This window comes from Vigna unguiculata, chromosome 6, assembly GCF_037176805.1.
Source record: "Vigna unguiculata cultivar grain cowpea cultivar isolate G323 ecotype 2 chromosome 6, ASM3717680v1, whole genome shotgun sequence".
NCBI classification, from domain to species: Eukaryota; Viridiplantae; Streptophyta; class Magnoliopsida; order Fabales; family Fabaceae; genus Vigna; species Vigna unguiculata.
In genome coordinates this window covers 25,330,343-25,353,143 of record NC_140797.1, presented here as the reverse complement: position 1 = coordinate 25,353,143, position 22,801 = coordinate 25,330,343, and the positions used below count along the sequence as shown (strand labels likewise).

Below are 22,801 nucleotides of genomic sequence, written 5' to 3'. Positions count from 1 at the left end.
TGTCCTCAGCTTCTACCACTAGGATCGTTTCTTATACCTCCTCGATATCGTCCTCTACCTTGAGTGTTCTAAGCTTTCTCATCTTTAATTGACATCTTTGTTTTGAATAATTGATCAAGTAGCTCTCACTTCTTCTTCTTTCGTTGTTCGTGTGCTTCAAGAGATACTACAAGTTTTGCAACCGTGAGTTTTGATAGTCCTTGGACTCCTCAATCGCGCACACCACATTCTCGAAGTCGTTTTTCAATGACCTCAAGATCTTCTCCACAACTCGGCTAGCGGGTAACGTCTCTCCATTTCTAGCAAGTTGGTTCGCCATGGCTTCAACTCAAGTAATGTACTCAACTACTCCTTCGGTCTCTTTCATCTTCATGCTCTCTAACTCGCCCTTGAGTGTTTGAAGTTGCACCTGCTTTACTCGGTCATCTCCCTTATACGCCTTCTCCAATATGTTTCACGCTTCTTTTGAAAATTTAGCACTTGCAATCTTCTCAAAGCCGAACTCGTCCACAGCTTGGTACAGGATGTACAAAGCTGCCTTGTCCTTCACACGTGCTTCTTTCAGCACTTTCAATTGGGCATTTAACCAACCTGTAGTGTTGGCTGGTTCATCGAAACCATCTTCAACCACCTCCCAATTTTCTTGGGAGCCAAGAAGAGCCTTCCTTCTTAAACTCCAATTGTCATAGTTGACAACCTTTATCAACTTGGGCAGGAACCACTGTTTGTAAGACTAGCCATCTCACTCTTTTTTTTTTTTTGCAAATACTTAGCTCTCTTACTCTCTTTATTCAAACACTCAAGCTCTCTAGCTCTCTCTCTTTTTTCCACTCAAACACTCAAGCTAAGTGGCTCTTGATACCACTTTGTAGACAATCAACCTCACTTATGAACAAACTTTATTCACCTCTTGTGTTGTTTTTCATTCATACAATACATAATATAATTTATAGACCCACATTTCATGACCATTGTACTCTCAACGTCTATACACGGCTAATTTATTAACTATTTAGACTCCAACGGCTAGTGCATTAACTACTCACAACGATTAGTTTCTTACAACGACTAGTTATCCATAATAGCTAATACATATAAGTTTATTAAAAACCCAACAAAAGATACACTCATACATCTTTGTAAGCTGATATATATATATATATATATATATATATATATATATATATATATATATATATATATATATATATATATATATATATATATATATATATATATATATATATATATATATATATATATAGAACAAAACCAAAGAGATAGTGTATGCATAATACATGCAGTAACTAATCTACGTAATATTTCCTATCTGTCGCAGGATCCCATTTTTTTTAAACTGAAGATATATATTTTCCAAATAATTGCATAGAATCAGTTTCTTTTAAAAAAAAAGTCTATTCTTGTTAAAGTGACATATTAAATGGATATGTAAAAGGTAGAAACGGATTTGTTTTTAGTAAAAAGAAAACATTTTACGTATAAAAGTAAGTACGAACCATATAACCTGGTTGATTTCAATGCGGTTCTGACAATAGATTTTAAGAGCATGAAGAAGAATGGAATTTGAGTATTTGGAGTGGTTACTCTCCATGGAAATGGATCTCAGTCCTTCAAATTTAAATATATTTAGAATAATGTTTTTCTATAAGGAACACAAGTACGATAAAATAAAAGTAAGAGTAAATCCATGTGATTATTTAAAAAACAATATCATCACTCCTCATAGAGAAGAAATAAAATGTTTATTATCATCAACATCTTCAATTCTTAAAATAATAATATATAATAAAGTATTTAACAATTAATAATAAATAAAATAAATGTTTAATTAGTCGGATGGTACTCACTTTCATTCAAATGATATTATCCGACTAATTAAACCTAAAATAAAGTAATTTATATAATATAATCAATATTTTTGTGACTAAAAAGTAACGATGAGAAATTATATATGTTGATACTTTAATATTTAACTACTAGTTTTATAATAATATTTTAATATTCCGAGAATTAAGTAAGCACTTTGATTTCATTATTATAAATGGTGAACTAACCTCGAGTCGACTCACTTTGACACCCTTAATGCAAACAATTACCTGGTGACTCTAAAAAAATGGTCTCATCCTTTGGACGACCGTTAGAAGGGCTAACACAACCTTCTCGATGAGTTGATATCGAGTCTCTGTGCATTGCAACACTCGGCTAATGAAGGGCTAACATATCCTTTTGACGACCATTAATGCAAACAATTACATGATAACTTTTTCTTCGAGTCTTCTTAAATCAGGGCGACACTAACGACCTCGTTTGCTTAAAACTAGTATAACTACATTTCCTTACCAGGTATTGGTCTTTTCATGATAGTAGGGTTGGTTAGAATGGCCTTAACCTATGTGAAGGCATTGTCGCATTGATTGTTCCACTCGGCCATCGACTACTTTTTCATTACCTTTAGGATCAGTTTGATCCGCTAGGTAAGTCGAGGTAAAAACCTTGACAAGGATGATAGTCGGCCAACCAGCCTTTGTACTTCTCTCAAGTTTTGCGGTTACCACATATCAAGGATGGTTGCGCATTTATCCAGGTTGGTTTCTATCCCCCGGGCATTTAGCCTGAATCCAAGGAATTCTACTATTGCTACACTGAACACACATTTAGCAGGATTTAATCTCATATTATACCTTCAGATTTGGTCTAATACTTCCATGAGAGCCTCTACATAGTTGCAGACCGATTGGGATTTAACCACTATGTTGTCAATGTAGACCTCCATGCAACTACTTATTTGCTCCCGAAAGATCTTGTCCATAATCATTTGATAGGTGGCCCTTGCGTTTTTCGACCAGAACGACATAACCTCATAACAATAGTTAGCATGTTCGGTGATAAAATTTGTCTTCTTTTTATTTAAATGATACAAAGGTATTTGGTTGTACCCATAATAGGCATCTAAAAAGTTGAACACCTGATGGTCAGACACCCTATCAACCAATCGATCGATGATTGGAAGTGGATATGCATCTTTGGGACATGCCTTTTTTTAAATTAGTGAATTTTGTGCAGATTCTCTATACTAGCCATTAGGTTTCTACACTAGTACCACGTTTTCCAACCAAGTGGTATACTTGATTTCTTGAGCAAAGTCGATCTCCTCCAGCATCTTCACTTCTGCCTTTGCCACCTTTCTCCTTTCTTCGCCTAGCCAACGCTTTTTCTAAGCTATCGGGTGAGCTTTGTGAAAGATCACCAATTTGTGGAAAACGAAACCAGTGTGTATACTTGACATATGAGTGATCATCCAGGCAAAAAAAATTTATTGTCTTTCATTTCTAAAAAGAGTTGACAGACCCTTTATGAAGCTTACGCACACATAGACAAACAAGCCACACAACTAAACACAACAATACAACAAATTAAACAAACAACACATTAAGTGAAAAGAAAAAGAAAAGCAAAAACAAAGGACTTCTTAATTGTTTCCCCTAGTCCCCCCCAGATAATGGAGGTTGCTTAGATAAGCAACAATTCGTGCTCTCGGATGAGAGCTCTCCTTCGTTCTTTCAGAGCGTAAAAACAGTCTCGAAGCTCTTGTATCTACTTTACCAAGACCTCTTCCTCGACAGGAGGCATGTGCTTCCAAATGGCAGCTAGGGTTTGCTCCTTTAGAGTTTTGTGTTCTCTACATGATTAATTGCTTGCTCAATTTGAAAAAGCATTAAAGTGGTTACTGGTGGATCCATATCTCGTCTTGCTTTGCCAAATAGAGAAACTTCTATTTATAGATGTGCGAAGGTCAAAGCGAAAAAAAAAGTCTTTCGTTTTTCGCGGATATCGCCACGTGGCTTAATTCTGAAACCCCTTGTGTCCTTTCTTTATAGATGGAGCAATCCTTACTCGACAGCTTAAGAGCGGATCAGTACAAACCCACTTGATCAATATTGGTTTATGTATTACGCATGTTATGTCGTACATTTCCTTGTCTTATTTCACTGGCTTATTCATACCTGGCTACATGATGGCATTCCCCCCGACCAATCCTCACGCGACAACAACTCCGTCCTAGCGTAGGCGATTGAAGTAAAGCCTCTGCCTCTATCGCTTGAGTGATAAGATCTGACATTTTCCCTTAGTTTTGACATTAGAACGAATTATATTATTCAAAGAAGGTAAACTTGCTTTCTCCGATTGCACTCAAATAACGACCTGGGCCGTCCTCAAATGGTAATAAAATAATTAGATGGGTTGGACTTGGGCTTTGCTTGGAAAGCCAGGAAAAGGTGGCATTTTCGAGCAAGGACTGAAAATGGATCTAAATGCTAACATTGGACTAACCTTCACTCCAATAGAAAGGGGAAACAAGCATAAGCATATTTAGTCTACCATCCCTCAAGGCAAATCCGTGTTCATCACAGGCTCTGCTGGGACTGGTAAAACCATATTGCTTGAAGAAATTAATTCTTGAAAAAAATTACCTATATGTGGTTTTGTCATACAATAAGATCCAATTTGTTTGGACTCGTTGGGTTTGGCCCATTACCTTGAGTGAAGTCGAACGTGTACACCTTTTGTTATGAAGATGTGATCTTATCCACCGATGGGTTTTGTTATAAGCCCAACCCTTTAGCCTTAGGGTAGGATATCCAAAAGCCTTCAATCACGGGAACTTCCCCTTTTTGGTGGACAGCCTATATTGGGCTGACTAGGCCCACTATCCTACCTAATAGGGTTCCATCTTGTTTTTGGTTAAGTGCGCTTAGTGGAACTCCATTTCTTCACTTTTAGTCTGGGGCTTAGCTTTGCATTAGGCTTCAATCTAGCTTGCTTTCCTGGTTTTGGATTAAACCTCTGCTCTCACTACAAGAAAAACTCGATTTACCTACAGCCAAAATCCGTATGTAACTAACAAAATCCGTAGGTAAGAGAGTATTACCTACGGATTACATACGGACAAAAATCCGTATGTAAATATGTCGTAGCTAAATTTACATACGGATTTGTCCGTATGTAATTACCTACGGATATATCCGTATGTAATTACATACGGATCTATCCGTATGTAATTACCTACGGATCTATCCGTATGTAATTACCTAACTGCTACTAAATTGCATAACTTTCATCTTGTATTAGTTTTAATGAAATTGTTTCGTAGAACACCTGTACAAACCTGGACATAATAGTTTATCATAAAAATTCAAAGTATAACTACATAGCAGAGAATTTATATAACATCAAAGTTGTTAAATACAATATTCGTACCTAGGTTTTAACAAACAAAGTCAAAAATCCAAAGACAATAAAATACAAAAATCTGAATACAAAAACATGCAGTGATAATATATAATACAAAAAGAAAGTCTACTAATAATCACGATAAGGACGAGGTGAAGTAGGGGCTTCTTCATGATCTTGTTCCACTTGTTGATGCTGCACTTGATTTTCTTGTTCAGCCTGATTCCCTTGCTCAGTATTTGGCTGCTGGAAAATAGTTTGTGCAACCGCTGCTGCTGGAGGTGGCAAATACTGGATGATCGCACCAATAAAATTTTGTATCGTATCAAATTGGGTTTGAAATTGGGAACTCATTTGACGAATGCGCTCTTCACTAGTTGCTAGTCGCGTTTGAAGTTGAATAATCTGCTCTGGATTTACTTGCTGACTAGAAGATGCTTGTGTCTGTTGTATGTAACTATCAACACAATCATCATTAGAATCAACATGTCCAACCCCATACACTCATCCCTTGTACCTTCCACCTGCCGCTTCTAACCAACATCTGTTCCTTAGTCTCTCCTCCTCAGCAGGGTCCATGGGTGTGGATTGTGAGACACCAACAGATGCAGTCTCAGATAATGCTTGAGAAAATCTATTTTGAAATTCTTCCTGTTCAAATATATAATGCTTGTATTAAAATAGTAAATAATTGAGGTGTCAAACTGTAAAAAACATGGTAGAAACTAACATGTGTCCGCCTAGATCTCTCATCGACAAAATCCCCTGTAGACTTTCGTATGTGCGTTTGTTCAAAGATTTCATCAACATGGACTGCACAACCAAGCTCCTCTGTCTGAAACAAAAAAGTTTATAAATGAAACAATTCTTATTACGTCATACATGAATAGGACATATATAAAGATGTCATACCAAACGAATAGCATGGTCATGCACGCTGATAGATCCCCCCGTGTGTAAACTCCCACCTTTCTCAGATAATCGGTTTTTCTTAGCTGTATCACATTTCTCTCGATACATAGGCATGTTCCATTTCTCCAACAAACTGTTCCAAATAGAATCTCCAATCCAATTAGGCCTCTTACCTTCTCTTCGAGCCTCTTTAAACATCTCTGAAAGTCTATGAGATGCTTTGGAGTGAAAATTTTTTAGAATTCTATCCTCGTCCTCAACCCTCCATGACACCTTTCTCTAAGATTGCAATGAATATAGGTTAAAATTGTATAATAATAAAGTAGAATAGAAATATCAATATGATAAATGACTATTGAAATTCAAGAGTTTTATACAAGTTTGAAGAAATATTGAAAGTGTAAGAAGAAAAATGGAGCTTCAGCTATAAATGATGAGACAAATAAAATCAAGACGTTGCATCTGTGAAATGAATGACATCTTTATGAATGTAAGATCTATTTCAAATGGAGCAAAATGCATGGAAAATGGAACATGGATGACAAGTACACAAGAAAGGATTTTCACTATCAATCGCATATCACTATTTATTTTTCAAAAATAGGAGACTCAAATTTTAAGTATGAGCTTGTGATTAGATAAGCATTTTCAAAACTGATTGATAAAACATATCAATACATTAATTGTCCTAGAATAACTATATTGGTACCTTAAAACGTTGGAAGTAAAGACCTCTCTCACTTTTAGGGATTGTTCCCCATGTTAGCCATGGTTGATCAAATTGCTGCTTAATAGTGGCTGTGATGGCTTTTGATGCAACTTTTGATGGATAAAACCTAAACCAAATACAATTCAAACATTATAATACAACAAATTGATATACCAACATTAAATTATATACAAAAGTTTATAATATTGTTACCCTCCACCAACAGGTCGAATCATAGGACGATTATTGGACTCCTCTTCCACATTAATATCATTAACTGCATCCATATCATTAACTGCTGAACTTGAATGTGTCCCTGGGATATGTGTAGAAGATGATGGTGCAACGTTTGTGGTAGGAGTTGATGGATTAGAAGCAACACGAGGGGAATGGGATGATGTGCATTGATCAGCTTGTAATAATACATTGGATGGTCCAACATGGGTTGCTTGTCCACTTGATCCAACAATAGGAGGTGGTGTAGGTGTCAACCCAGCAACATCCAATGCAGGTGGGGTGGATCTAGCAGTGGAGGTTGAAGTAGGTGTAGTTGGCTGAGTGGATGGCGGATTTATATTGTTTATACGAGATAATAACTTCACCACATAAGTTTTTTTCCCCTTCCCCTTATTGCCATGACCTGACGAGGGAAGAGGACGGTCAGAACCACCTGATGACATCTACATGAATAAAATACTTGAATATTTTAGTACCTCCATCATAAGAGTGATGGTTGAAGAAGAAATATCAACACGAAATGCTCTAATGAATTCAACAAGTCTACTTTATCCTAACAACACTAATTATGCAATAAGGATGCAAAATAGATGGTAAAACCTAAAATCTTGCATGAAAACTAAATTGGACAGATTCTACTACAGCATGAACTTGTTAATAAAATGACAAGAAATTGGCAGCAACAGATTTCATGACACACAATTCATTTGACAATAACTACTTCACATATTTGATTGAGAAGAAGGATCTTTTTCACTCAAATAAAGTGCTATTCAGTGGAGAATATTGCCAACAGTACCTATACAATTGCAATGTAAGTTTTTACCCTTTAGAAATGCAAGGAATAAACAAAATTAAATATCACAGCAAAATAGACACTAAATTTACATTAAAAATAATAATAATAATCTAATAATCACAATAAAATAGATTTTACATTTTCCCTAATATAAAGGAACCTTAAAAGTCTTTAACAAATAACCAACATCATACCTTAGCAGCAATAGCTTGAGAGACAATGTACTTTGACTCTGTCCTGAATTTCCTCCACAAAGACTTGAACTGGACAAGTGTATCAATGTACTCTGTCAATGACAATTTCACACATAACTACTTAAAGCCCAGGATAAAAAAATGCTATGAAAATGACAACAGCTACTTCAATAATTTGATTCAGAATAATGGTCTTCTTCACGGATCATGTGCTATTTAGTGGAAGGAATTAAGTAAAATGATTCTTTAATCCAATCATGCATTCTTAATTTATTTCATAGATATAACATTCAACAAGTCTACTTTCTCTTACCAAAACTCAATTATTCAATAAGGATGCAAAAAGAATTATTATATTCTCTACCACATACCTAAAATCACTACCACAAGAGAAAAGTAGTGAACGAGAAAGGCATCGTAAAAGCCTTTGATATTGATTTTTTGTACTAAGCATTCTCAAACTCATAGAGAAAGGGAGTTCAACATCTCCCAAATCAGGCTTGCTTTTGTACTAAACAATACTATGTTGTAATGAATTCAACAGTTAAGATGCAAAATAGATGCTAAAACCTAAATTTTGCTTGAAAACTAAAGTTAGACAGATTTTACTATAGCATGAACTTGTTAATATTGATAATGACAAGAAATTGGAAACAATAGATTTGGTAACAACACATATATAGAGTTGTAGATGTGTTAAGTTAAGCAATAACTAAAGAAGTAAAAAGCACAACATGTATAAAGTTGTGCAACATGTCTAAATCTTTGCAAAAAATGAATCCAAAATACATGAACATGTCTACATCTATTCAGAGCTAGAGTTCTCAAGTTCATCTCCATGGTCATCTTCACTTTCTCCCTCTTCATCCCATTCATCCCATTCATTTGTCTCTTCATCCATATGACCTTCAAATGATGATACATTAATGGGGTCTACTTCTTCAAGACCAGCTTGTATATCTTGCAATCTGATAACTTCTTCAACTTCAATGATTTCATTAACATGTGACATTTCCTCCACTTGGTATGGCACTTCGACTTCTACATCATTAGAATCTATTCGACCTCTAGGCTTGGTCTTTATAACAACACACCAACCACGTTTGTCTGTGCGTGATGCTGGATATGGTACATAATACACTTGTTGTACATTATGTGCAATTATAAAAGGATCAAATAGCACATATCTTTTATCCATTCGAATATCCACAGTGCCATATTTTGAATCCACTCTTGTACCTATTCTTGATGGATCAAACCAATCACAATAAAATAAAACAATTTTCTTTTCGGCAGTTGAAGAATTGTACTCCACCTCATACATGTGTTTAATCACACCATAGAAATCATCTTCACCTCCTTCTATAAGCCCCGTTACATGAACCCCACTATTTATCGTTCTCTTGCCCTGACTCCATGCATGAGTATGGAATTTGTATCCATTCGCAAAGAAGGTGTGCCATTCCTTTACACATCTTAAAGGACCAAGTGATAAATCTCTGAGATGTTGGTTCCTCACACTTAAGGGTTCTTTATGAACCTACAAACATAAAATGTGTGAACCTATTGAAGGAGTGATTAAAAAAGTCATGTAGAAAGTATTTTCATGAAAATGATGATACATACTTGTTCCCTGAACCACAAAGGGAACTTTGAATGTATATGAGTCGAAGCATTTGACTCAGAAATTTGATTGGATTGTAAGAAGGAGCTGTCCACACATGTGATGATATTGGTCAATGAAAATTTAATAAAAATAATGAAGTATTTTGAAAAATAATAATGTGAGTGGCTTACTCAATGTAAGGTTGAACTTCATTGCAATTGATTAATACATGAACATGAGCTGAGGTCAATTTTTCATCATTTAACCAATGAGTTGATTCCTTCCCAGAATGACGACCAAGTTGGTCAAATACTGATAATGTTGTCGAAAGCCTTCCACTTTCAATTTCAACTTCATTTCTACTACTATGTGGTCTTAACATAAAGTAGTTGAAGTAGTGGGAACAAAAATGAGTTGTCTCCCTATGCAAATATGATGCACAAATAGATCCTTCAACCCTAGCTTTATTCTTAACTGATCGTTTAGCATATCCCATGAACCTACAATTATGAAAGTGGTATGTTAGGATTGATAATTATGTCCAAATCTGAAGACTAAGAGACATATTATTACCTTTCAAATGGGTACATCCACCTATACTGGACTGGTCCACCAAGTCTTGTCTCATATGCTAGATGGATAGGGAGATGTTCCATAGAATCAAAGAATGATGGAGGAAATATTCTTTCCAACTTGCAAAGAATGATTGGAAAGTTTTGTTCCATCACATTAAGGTCCTCCTTCTTCACTGTTGTACAACACAAATCTTTGAAAAAATGACTTACCTCGGTAATGGGATTTAGAACATGAGTTGGTAAAGAACTAAATGCTATAGGAAGTAAGCATTCCATGAATACATGACAATCATGACTTTTCATCCCAATCACCTTTCCCCTGTTGATATCAGCACACCTTGACAAGTTGGAGGAATATCCGTCAGGCATCCTAAGATCTTTTAGCCAATGACACACCTGTTTTATTTGGTCTACTGAAAGTGTGTAATTTGCTTTTGGCTTATACATCTTTCCATTACTATGACACTTTAGCTCCAAGTCTTTTCGTCTACAATACAAACTTAAATCCATTCGGGCCTTGTCATTGTCTTTTGTCTTCCCACTGACATTCATCACTGTATTAAAGATGTTATCAAAGAAATTTTTTTCAATATGCATAACATCAAGATTATGTCTTAACAAATTATCCTTCCAATAAGGAAGATCCCAAAAGATGCTTCGTTTCGTCCAATTATGCCACTCCCCATATCCATCTATTCTTTGTACACCACTTTCAGTTACTTTAGGATAATCCTTCACTCTATTCCAAACTTCTGTTGGTGTCAATTTAGGTGGTGGAACATCCATGTCAACTTCTCCCTTCTTGAAGGCATTCTTATTCCTCCTAAATGCATGGTCATTTGGTAAAAACCTACGATGGGAGTCAAACCACGAATTTTTCCCCCCATGATATAATCTAAAAGCCTTTGTATGCTCCATGCAGTGCGGGCATGCCAATTTGCCATGAGTACCCCAACCAGACAATATACCATAAATAGGGAAATCGTTAATTGTCCACATCAACATGGCCCTCATCATAAAGTTTTGTTTCCTTGAAATATCGTATGTTAGGACTCCAGTCCATAACTTTTTCAAGTCGTCTATCAAAGGCTCTAAAAAAACATCAATGCCAACCTTTGGATTGAATGGCCCTGGAATTAGACAAGTCAAAAACATGTCAGGCTTAGACATGCAAATTTCTGGAGGAAGATTGTATGGGGTCACAATTATTGGCCAACATGAATATGGTATATTTAATGCCTGCACATATGGGTTAAAACCATCAGAGCATAAACCAAGTCGCACATTGCGTGCCTCAATGGAAAAATCAGGATATACTCTATCAAAATGCTTCCAAGCCTCTCCATCACATGGATGACGCAATACACCATTTGTGGTCTTGTTCTCATAGTGCCATGTCATGTCTCCTGCAGTTTGTGTTGAGGCATACATTCTTTGTAACCTTGGAATAATTGGCAAATAGAACATCGTCTTTATAGGAACTTGATTTTTATTACTTGCTTCTGTGTTGTGGTGTCGATATCTTGGCTTTCGACAAAATTTGCATTCAAGCAATGCACCATCATTCTTACCATATTCATTATCATAGAAGAGCATGCAACCATCCTCGCAACAATCAATCCTCCTAGCCTCTAATCCTAACTTCGAGACTAACTTTTTTGCATCGTAGTAACTTTTAGGCAAACCCGTTTTGATGGGTGTTACATCCAATAGCATTTTTGAAATAAACTCTAAGCATTGGTCAGGAACATTCCAATTGGACTTGCAAGCTAATAGCCTAACACACATAGATAATTTAGAGTCTGAAGCCCCTTCATACAACGGCTTATTTGCATCCAACAAAAGGTTATAAAATCTTTGAGTTTCTTCATTCGGAGTCTCTTCCATGTTATCCGAATTTGATCGTTGGAATGGCTCACGTTGGTTAAAAGCATCATGAACCATGTCTTGCATTGACATAAATTGGTCATCTCTTGACTGCCTATGTACACCATCCCTCCCAAAACCCATGCAATTATCATCATTATCAAAATGACCTTCTGGCATTCGTTCACCGTGATCTGTCCATATCCAATAATTAGGCTTGAAACCATGTTTGTAAAGGTGAACCTTCACAACTCTTTCCTTCAAAATCTTTGTACAATCGCACTTACTACATGGACATCGAACTCCACCATCATTGTGATAACAATCTCGTTGACAAGCTTTGGTTATAAACTCTTCAACTCCCAATACAAAAGACTCTTTCAAAGCACCTCTTCCTTTATGACACCTATCATACATCCATCCACGGTTTGATGGAAATTTATCCATGTTCTGTACATATACCAATTAACGAAAAATTAGGAAATAATTATTACAAGGCTCTATACATAGAGCAAGATACAATAGGTATACTTTAACTGACTTAACAGCAAGTATTTACCTATAACTATTTGACAGTTGCAACTACAACTGTCTTATAATTACATATACCCTACTCAAAGCCCATTATAAGGCTACAAACTACAAGCCTAATAAGGCTTAATCTAAAAAAAAAATAAAAAAAAGACTACTGCATCACAAAACTTTTTATACAAATCTAAGTGATTTCATTTTCTCTGAACTTGGGAGAGAGGACAACAATCCTTGTTGTCAAAACTGATTTACTATCAAAGGAATCATGATAAAATCACATGCCAATTCACCTTAATAATTTATTCAAAAAAATATTACCAAATCAATGATCAAAACACAAATTTCATTATATTCTATTGTACTTATAAACATTTTTAAAACTGAACTAGTTTTAAAATTTAGCTGATTTAAAACTAGCTATAACATTTAACTAGTTTCAAAACAAAAACTTTTAGATTGAATTGGTCCCTGTCTTAAGATTAAATTGCTTTAAAAGTTTAAAACATATATAATATTTAACTTACAAGTCACTCCATTATTTCTCATATAAACAATATAATGTTAATGACATATACAAATATCTTAACCTAACAATTATTTTGACTATCTACGAAGTTAGCCAATGGGAGATAATTACGAGAGATATTCCAATGTGGACATAAGGTGGTTTTGTAAAATTCAATTAACTTAAAGTTCACTTTTACTTCTGTATAAACTCATTTTTACATCAAATAAAAATATGCAGTACTTGAAAGTTATATTGATATTTGAAACTAAGATAATTGCTTAAATTTGTAATCCCTTTAATTCCAAAGAACTCAAATATGTAAGATTTGTAAGTTTGAACATGGATGGGGATGATTCTTGTGTTGTGGGTGTGAAGAATATGTGATGAAGGAAACTATATATCAAGAACCATTAGTAGATAACTGGATTATCTACAACTGTTTTAAGGAAAGAATACTCCTAATTATTTTTCATAAGAAACTTGAGATTTACTCAAATATAAATAAATAAATAAACAAAAAGTAAGAGAATAAAAAATGATTTATTTTTATGTGAAAAAGTGGCCTAAGCACCCAAAATGCCAAAGCATTTTGTAAAAGATGAACCTTGCAGGTTCGTAATTTATGTCTTATAATTAACTAAATCGATTGGAATAATTTGGTCACAACAAACTTTTACTTTAAACATGTTAGATAATCATTTTCAATGGCATAAACTATTGATATAGGATATTTATTGATTTTAAACTATTATTTTTAATAGGAAAATTTAGAAAGTCTCTTTAATCACATTTAGCGAATTCTTTCTTTTCTTTGACAATGTTTTAATGACATTATTTTAAACTTAATGTAGTAATGTAGTAATGACATTATTTTAAACTTAATGTAGTAATGATAATTAAATAAAAAAATAAATATATACTTCATCCTACTTCGGCTGCATAAACCCATTTTCTTGTAGCACATGAAGAAACAATTTTTTGTTAATACACTATATTCTCATTTTACACCTTCACTCTTGGTTTCGTTAAGAGTCCCTTGAACGTACCATATTTATCCTCTTTTTTTTCTAGCAATATGATGACTTTTGAAAAGTTAAAATAAATAAAAAAGTGTTTTGTTTTTATATTTCATTATAAGGAGGATATAATGAGTTTCAATATATTCAAATAATTTGTGTTCTACCTGGTTTAAAGATTAATTGATATTGAATTCAAATAGGATTCTCCTTTGTTTTTCAATTTTATTCGTCAAATACTTAGGTTAGACATTTCTATATAATTTGACGTCTCAACTAACATTTCAGATCACATTTATTATTTGTTATCACATAACAAATATTATTAAAATATAAAAATAATAAATAATACACAATCATGAGAGCAAAAAACAAACCCATAAGAATGTATGCAAACTTTTGGTCATCTCTTTCTTTGGTGTGATTGTCGGTGTTAAATATGTATTCAGTACTAAAATATATCATTAAGTTAAAATACTTCATCCTACTAAAATATATCATCCTACTAAAAATCACATTAAGTTAAATATATCATTGCTTTCGAAGCCGAGAATCTCTTTGATTCCTCTCTTTCATTTACAAAATGGGTTTATGCAGAAGTAAAAGTGAACTTTAAGTTAATGCACTTTTGACTTGAACTCACGTTTTAGTGCTAAAATCCTTTTAATAAATGTGTGTGTGAATACTTTCGTGCACATGTTTTATGTATCATTATGTGTTTATAATGAATCTTTATAATCCCAACATGTCCTTAAAGTACTGTGACCTAACCTAATGGAAGAAAGAAAAGAGGTATAGTTCTTAAAGAAATCCATTTAAGTCAGGTTCGTGTCATTGCCTATGAACTGTAAGGTACAACTCTATCTCTTCCATCCATAAACAAATATGATTGCGTGGTTTATATTTCACAAAACTAGAACACAATCTCAGGAATTTCGAAAAGAAAAAACAGAGATTAAGTTGAAGGAGAATTAAAATGTTGCGTGTTGAAGGGGTGAAGATTGAAGGACCTGAAACCAATAAGCTACAGTGTAGAACTATTATGTTTAGTTGGAAAAATTGACAAAACCCCTAATACTTTGCACCAGGCACCCCTGTTTTTAAGGGGCAATTAAGAAGTCCAGAACCAGCCTATGACTCGCTGGTTAGCAGAACCAAGGGTAGCCCCTCAAGGGTCCCACCGCCACCAAAACAAGATTACTTACTTCATCACTAACCAAAAACCAAAATAAACCAGTGTGGGTCAACACACAAATAAACTAATAACTTCAGAGATGGAAAACAAACACCTCATGGCATAAAAGTGTGGAAGACAAGGCACAAAATACTTCTTCTTCACCTCAGTTTCTCGTCTATCTCTCACCCCACACTTCCACTAAATCCTAACCCATTTTCTCGTCACAGATTTTTTATTCCTAAACCATTTCAGCTTCATCCCATAATTCTCATCGAGGGTTTTGAACAAATTAACAATTTTCTTTGCAACTAACATAGACAAATAAAAAGGAAACACTGAAATTATGAAACATACCTTTAGAGCATTGTGAATCTTCCCAAAACGCAGCAGCTCGCCTCAATCCCACGGTAGTGCGCTCTATGCCAATTGTAAGAAAGAAAAAAGGGATTTAGGGTTTTAAGAATTTAGGGATTTACGTAGGAATGCAAATTATACTTACCCGTTGAAAGAAGAAGAACGAAATCCAAAAGAAAGGAGACTGAGTGAGCGTTGGAAGTTGGAAGAACAAGCTTCTTCTTCTTTTTTTAGTGAAAGCGGGGTAGTGAGCGTGAGAGAGAGTGGTGACCGTGAGAGAGAGTGGTGACAGTGAGAGTAGTGAATGAAGAAGATTGAATGAAGAAGAAAGATGAAGAGTGGTGAGCGAAAATGAGCAAGGGAGATTAACGAGCGCAAGAGATTTCTTTCTCTGTGGGTGAATCAGTTCCAATTTTTTAGGGAGGGAGAGTAGTGAGCGCGAGATAGGGTACAAGCATATTTTGGATTTTAATTTTTAATTAATTATTTCCAGATCCGTATATATGATCAGTAGGTAAAAGTTTTTAAAAATTATCTACCACTCTTATATCGTTACATACGGATAATATCCTTCGCAAAATTTCCCGCTCTCACGCGCCAAAATTTCATACGGATTTTACATACGGCAAATCGAGACGAAATTTATTTAGCATTACATACGGAAAAATCCGTATGTAAAATGATTTTTCAGATCCATATGTAAAATCCGTATGTAACAACTAACTTACGTACGAATCCATATCCGTATGTAATTATCTGTAGATAATTCACATTTTTCTTGTAGTGTCTTTAATTCAGTCTAGGGCTTTATTTTAGGTTAAATATTATATATAAGTTTAACTTAGTTCTATCAATCAATCTCTTAGAAATCCCTAAGCAGAAACTATTAAATTGAATCCATATGGGGCCTTACATTAGGCCTAAAATTCCTAGTAACGCTCTAAGAGGGTACTGAGGCATTCAAGAGAGTTCAACCTACATTGGGCTTTTGTTACTTCGTTTGGCCTCTTTGCAATAGTAAAAAGCCAAGTTCAAAGAATCAAAAATAGGATGGAGAACTTGGTCTTTGAATAACTCTAAATAAGAAGCATCACATAAAAAACGAAAGGGAATTTTTGTGGAATATCAATCTCGCTCACATTCATCCATTTCAATGTATTTCATAACCTACCATTGTATTGCTTTAAAGGTAAATTGACCAACCTCTCGAAATCTAAACTAAGGAAAGCATGGGCCTCTCTCTCTTAGTCGGTTGAAATGGTAACGACATTAGCTATTGGCCATCCGTCCACAAATAATCTGAAAAAGTGGGTCGATTCTCCTGCCAGATGTTTAATCACTTGTTCAATCCTTTCTTGAAATAAAGAGATGCTCATATGCTCTGGTTAGCTCGGTAGAGTGGCAGGCGCAATTCGTCTCTCTTTATAGATATAGAATAGGTGGCTAGTAACTTCTTACTCGTGTAGTGAGAAAAACCTTCTTTTCTTCATGTCCTTCTTTATTTAGATTTAGTTCAATCAATAGTTTAAGGTTTGCGATGGATGTTGCCTTTCCTGGATAAACAATCTCAAATTGGCTTTTTTTTATTTAAGCAGATTTGTGAAAATTTTCGGTTTTTAAATCGATTTTTAAGCATCTTATCTTTTGATTGGAAGTGCAAGCCAGCAATCATCTGTATTGGGCTAGCTCAAAGAATCGATATTCATATTTGTATAAATAGAAGAGATGCTTTTTGCTTTGTCTTTTAAGCCAGATCTATAATGTATTGGTAAGGATCTCTCCCTGTCTATTTGGAGGGCTGATAGTTGCTTGTCTAGCTTAACAACTACTGAGATTTCCGGTAGGCATCAGTAAATTAGATTCTTATAAATTATCACTTACTCATGTAAATGTAAAAACTTTTTCCCTCTAAAAATGCAATTCTAACTTGGCCATAGAATCAAAGCGCAGATGGTATGTCTTTCTATCCATCCTGATTGTTCGATTGAAATTCAAATCCGACTTTATGCGAGCAAGGTTGAAAACAATATTTAGAATCTAATTCGTCCTTCTATCAATCGAAAAAAAACATTCATCCAAACTATTTCTTTATTACGACTACATAAAACACTACATTACGTAAACAACCACATATGACTTTCCTAGAGAACTATAGCTTTAAAAGCATTATGATATGCTAACTAGATTAATGATTTTTGAAACAGAAATAAGTCAAAGGATAGGTCTTAACAAGTAGAAAGAAGATAAAGGAACTAATTTTCTTTCTAGTTTTCCCTACCTGTCACCCAGTGCCACAGCCAGGACACAACCTCCGAAATGAGTTCAAGCTATTCCTTCTACAGCACTTCCAGCCATAGCTCAAAATTCCTTATGTTTGCTATAGAAGTGTGAATGTGTTCGTCTGTCGCAACTGAATCTACCGCTTGAATATTCCTTAAAAATAAATGGAGAGTTCTCTGACGATTTTGAATCGTTTGTTGTATTTGACGCAGTTCTGCATCAATTGCAGTAAGCCTGTTGGAAGTTACAATGTCCATAGCTATGCTATTACAAAATTTCTTTGATTTAAATGAATTTGATGAAGAAGAAATTTATGGAGCCTCCATTTATATAGTGGTAGAGGAATCCCGCCATGCGTCACCGAATTGGATGGCAGGTACAATTCTGGCTAGTTCTCCCCACTACTTTTCTGTAGTTCAAGACTATCATGCCTATTTAATGAAAAACTAGCAGGCTTTGGCTACCTTGCAGAGCAAACAAAGTCTCCCCAAATCACACTGCCATTATGAATAAACAAACTTTATACAACCAGGTTTCGTGGAAATGATTCGATATTCGATGCCAATAGAGTCGTTACGTCCATGTAATGAGTCGTCAAATGAGCCATATTAAGACAACCCAAGCTTATACACATTGGCCCAAAGGGTTCCCCACCAATAGGGCACAAAAGAAAGACCCAAGCCTACATGAACCATCAAATAAAGTCCCTTATTGAGCATATTAGCGAAAAGGCTCATACAAAGGCAAGGATGCCGAAAGCTTTCTTTATTTGTTAGCTTCCCGAAGAGAGGAGATGCGTCTTCGAATCAACCCTTGAACCTAAGTCTTGGAAGGAGGGTCTTGGCTTATTCGCTGATCGAATTGAAAGGACAACCGGTGATCTCGACTGAGGGACACGAAGGGAAGGGTATAATTCGTCTTTGTAACATCTCGTTCGGATATTATGAATTTTAAATAATAAAATTAAAACACAATAAATAGACTCCATTTATTAAGACATCATTTCCCAAAAAACTCGAGAAATTTAAAACTTGATATCAATATAAAGTATTGCAAAACCTCTAATATAACTCCATTATAAAATTCATGTTCAATAATATAAAAGATTACAATTTATTCAAAAACATAATAAAATCTAGTAAAAAACCCTTCCAGTCTAGCCCCTGCTCCGACTTTATGCCTCACCAGATCCACTTGCAACATCATATGCTCTTGTGTATCGCGTACACGATCATTGCCAAACACAAGCAAATAGGATGAACTAACAATTAAAATAATCATATATACAAACACACACACACACACACACATTTATATATATATATATATATATATATATATATATATATATATATCACAGTCCCACCAAAGAAATTTCATCCTTTGATTCCATACCACATGGCCACCACCATATTAACCGTGTTCTACGTCTTCTGATGAGTATCTCAAGATGTCATGTTGCCACACCTACCAGCCACAACTGGTATAGCACGTGCGGGGAACCATGCTACGGACCACACTTTGTAATGCCAGGTGGAGTTCCTAATACGAATAACATTCGTAACGTCCCAAGACTACCAAACAAGTCATCTTAATACTAAGGAGGGAAATCTAACTAGACCCATCCGTACGCGCCACAACATGCACACGTACACAAGCAACATTCATGAACCTGAGCCACAACTCAAGAGTTTCTCGTGTTCATCTATTATCTATAAGACCTTAGAAATTTAAATAATTTAATAAATACGGGTTGTAGGAGCCTTTATGTCATTTAATGCGAATTGTTATGACGTGGAAAGGTACTAGCTCAATTGGTTAAGAGTACTTGATTATTGTGGGAGGACTTAAGTTTGAGTCCTATGTATGCCAATTGTATGATATTTTAATATGTGTATTATTTTAATGTTATGTTTGAATGTGCTTAGTGATAATGTAATCCTAAAATTATAGGAATTATCACGAAAAATGAATTAGTTGAAGTGGTTGTGCATTGCCAAGAGAGGTAGCCTAGTGGGCTGGGAGACAACCAATAATGGTTCTTGAATAGCCATTAACATGAAACTTAATGGCATTTTCGGTTTTTGGGTTAATTACACTTAACTAAGGTAGTTTTTGGAGAGGAAAGAAGGAAAACGTGAGAGAGGAAGAGAGAAACTGAATTGGGCATGTGGAAAGGGAATTCTGAAGATAAAATTGAGAGAGTGATCGTCGAGTTTTTGGAAGAAGGAGAGCTGAGTTTTTGGAGAAGCAAAGGAAGGTTCTTGGGCATCATAAAGCAAAGGTTAAAAGACCATTTGGAGCAAGGATTACCATGTGAGGGGAGGCATTCTTGCATGTTTTTATTCGTGTTTGATAGATTGTATCATCTTCTCTGCCCAGTTTTCTGGGTTCTACTATGAACCGCTTGGTGGCGAAGGTAAACCCACCAGGCGACGCGTGGTGATTGTCTTTGTTTTGTGTATTTCTGTGTAAATGCGTGATGCCATCGTGTTGTTATCATTATGATGTGTGGGAACTAAATTGGGAATATAAACATGAAGCGTTTGTGTTAAATTGATGAATGAATCAGAATTAGGGAAATAGGAGTCAATTACGAATTGGTTGGATTAGTATGATGTGATTGGTTGAGTACGCAACTGGAAATGAAATGATTGTGAACTATTGGTTCGTACATGAATTCTTGGATTTTGAAGGTTAAATAAAATGGTGTCCAAAGGCATAGAAGAACCTGGGTTATTCCCAGGAACTGATGTGCTGCCTGGCGGCCAATAATAAGTGGTGAACAATGAGATGGTTATGAAAATTTATGGGATGGCTGAGAGAGAGTTATCATTGAATTGAGTTGAAAGGAAACTAAGTGTGACAAAGAGATTAAAATAATTGAATAGGGGTCAGTGATAAACAAGGCAATGCATAGAGTGAGGTGATGTGCTTACGGCAAAGTGAATTAGAGTTTCGTAATAAATTCTTAGTGATGGTCTAACAATCTGGAACAGGGAAATGAGAAAAAAAAAGGATAACTAAACTAGAAATGTGGATTTTGGTGCATTGGAGTAGGTGAAATTAGGCATAGCAATTGAATGATGAAAAGCTGTATAAAAGTTGGTTAAGTATAAGATTGCTAATGACCTGAATTTGGTACATGGATTGAGTAAGAGTTTGGTTCTGTTATAAGTTGATTAAGTCATGGTGTTATTATTGCGTGGTTGGTAAATCACGTGTTTTGGAATGTTTGAATGTTGAATATGAGTTGTAGGTAATTAAACCCCGTTGATATGGCTAGGTAATTAGAATTAGGTTATGATATAAGAGTGTGCCTTTTTCCCTTGGAAGTAAATCAGATCGAAGAAAAAATCCTTTTTAGGTGCCAAAAATCAGCAGAAATGCGCTACTGGTGTGGCGTCTGGCGACCTGCAAGTCTCCACCATGTGTAGGACCAATAGGGGTGTCCTTGCAACGCGTGGCGCTTGGCGGCAAGGTGTGATCCGCCAGACGATAGACTCTGAAATAGTGGGTCTGGGTGAGGCCTGGCGCTTGGCGTCCGGTGGCAAGGGTGTCCCGCCAAGCGGTCTGCATAGGAATTTCGCCTGGCGGCGCTTAGGCTATGCCAGGCGATAGTGCTACAAGTAGTTGCATGCGTGTATTGCTTGTATGCATTAATGCAAGACTTGGATCAGGAGATGTTGTGTCGTGGTAGGTTCATGGATGGTGGTGAACACGTGATGATATGAGCAAGGAGATTCATATCATGTTACTCTTATGTGGGGATACGAGTAGTGAGGTTCATATATTTCGTGCTTACACTTGAGAGATACTGCGAGTGGAGAGGTTCGTAGATGGTGGATCATGTGTGTTAGACTACGACCGGGTAGGTCCGTAGAGCAGGACTACGAGCGGGAAGGTTTGTAGAGCAGGACTACGAGTGAAAAGGTTGGTAGAGGAAGGACCACGAGCGGGTAGGTTCGTGTGAGCATCATAGATCTTGACTCCATGGCTAACTATTTGTGTGAATTAAAGGTTCAAAAGCCCTATCCTGAGCCACAACTCAAGGGATCATTCCGAGCCACAACTCAAGGAACACCTGCAAGCCGATCTTCGAGATATCACCAAAGCCTTGTAGATCACGCACATCCAAATCATGCAAAACACAAGTATAGCCTATACATTATTAATTGGCACTGCTCCTAGCGCCTCAAAGCTCACTGATCATCAAACATCACCTGGAGGGACCACCTTCACCGTCATGCGCCAATCACCTCATAACCTCACTGTGTTAGTGGCTATCGCCTGGCGGGTTAATCACCATTGCCACGCGCTACACGAGTACTTGCGCATTACTAGTTTGAGTCTATTGCATAATTCTTCCACTCGTTGTTTCCTTATGGCATTCGCATCCTTCAGTTGAAGTTGAACAATCCAAAATCTCTATGACATACCCTCTAGTATCCACGACTCTATTGCCTAAAGGTGACAATTCGCTCATGACCTTTCCAATTGGAATTATTCTCACCCTTTAGTCTATCCATTAGTACAACCAAATCATGGAAATCCTCTCATTCATCATTCAGGTGTAGATTAATCATAGTTTCCCTCGCAGTACCATGATTACCATAGTTTCCCATGATGGATTTTACCTACTGCACTTCTAGCATCAACCATCTATACTCTTATCTTAACTAACCTCATGCATTGACTAAGGTATCCAAATAAGGCACATCAGATTACTATATTCCAATACAACAAATTTATGCATCACAACATTTATCACAACATTTATCACA

The 22,801-nt window shown here is 35.7% G+C and overlaps 1 protein-coding gene and 1 pseudogene across 1 annotated transcript; both read right to left on the bottom strand.

The window, feature by feature from the left end:
• Nucleotides 1–5,359: 5,359 nt before the first annotated feature.
• On the bottom strand, nucleotides 5,360–7,554 carry LOC146885684 (uncharacterized; annotated as a pseudogene).
• A 1,355-nt stretch (nucleotides 7,555–8,909) lies between these two features.
• Nucleotides 8,910–12,598, bottom strand: LOC114188397 (uncharacterized). The gene is made up of 4 exons (XM_085674239.1): nucleotides 10,284–12,598; nucleotides 9,902–10,210; nucleotides 9,731–9,815; nucleotides 8,910–9,644 (listed from the first exon to the last, which is right to left on the bottom strand). The coding sequence occupies exons 1-4, from the start codon at nucleotides 12,596–12,598 to the stop codon at nucleotides 8,910–8,912; spliced, it is 3,444 nt and encodes a 1,147-aa protein (XP_085530365.1).
• Nucleotides 12,599–22,801: the final 10,203 nt, after the last annotated feature.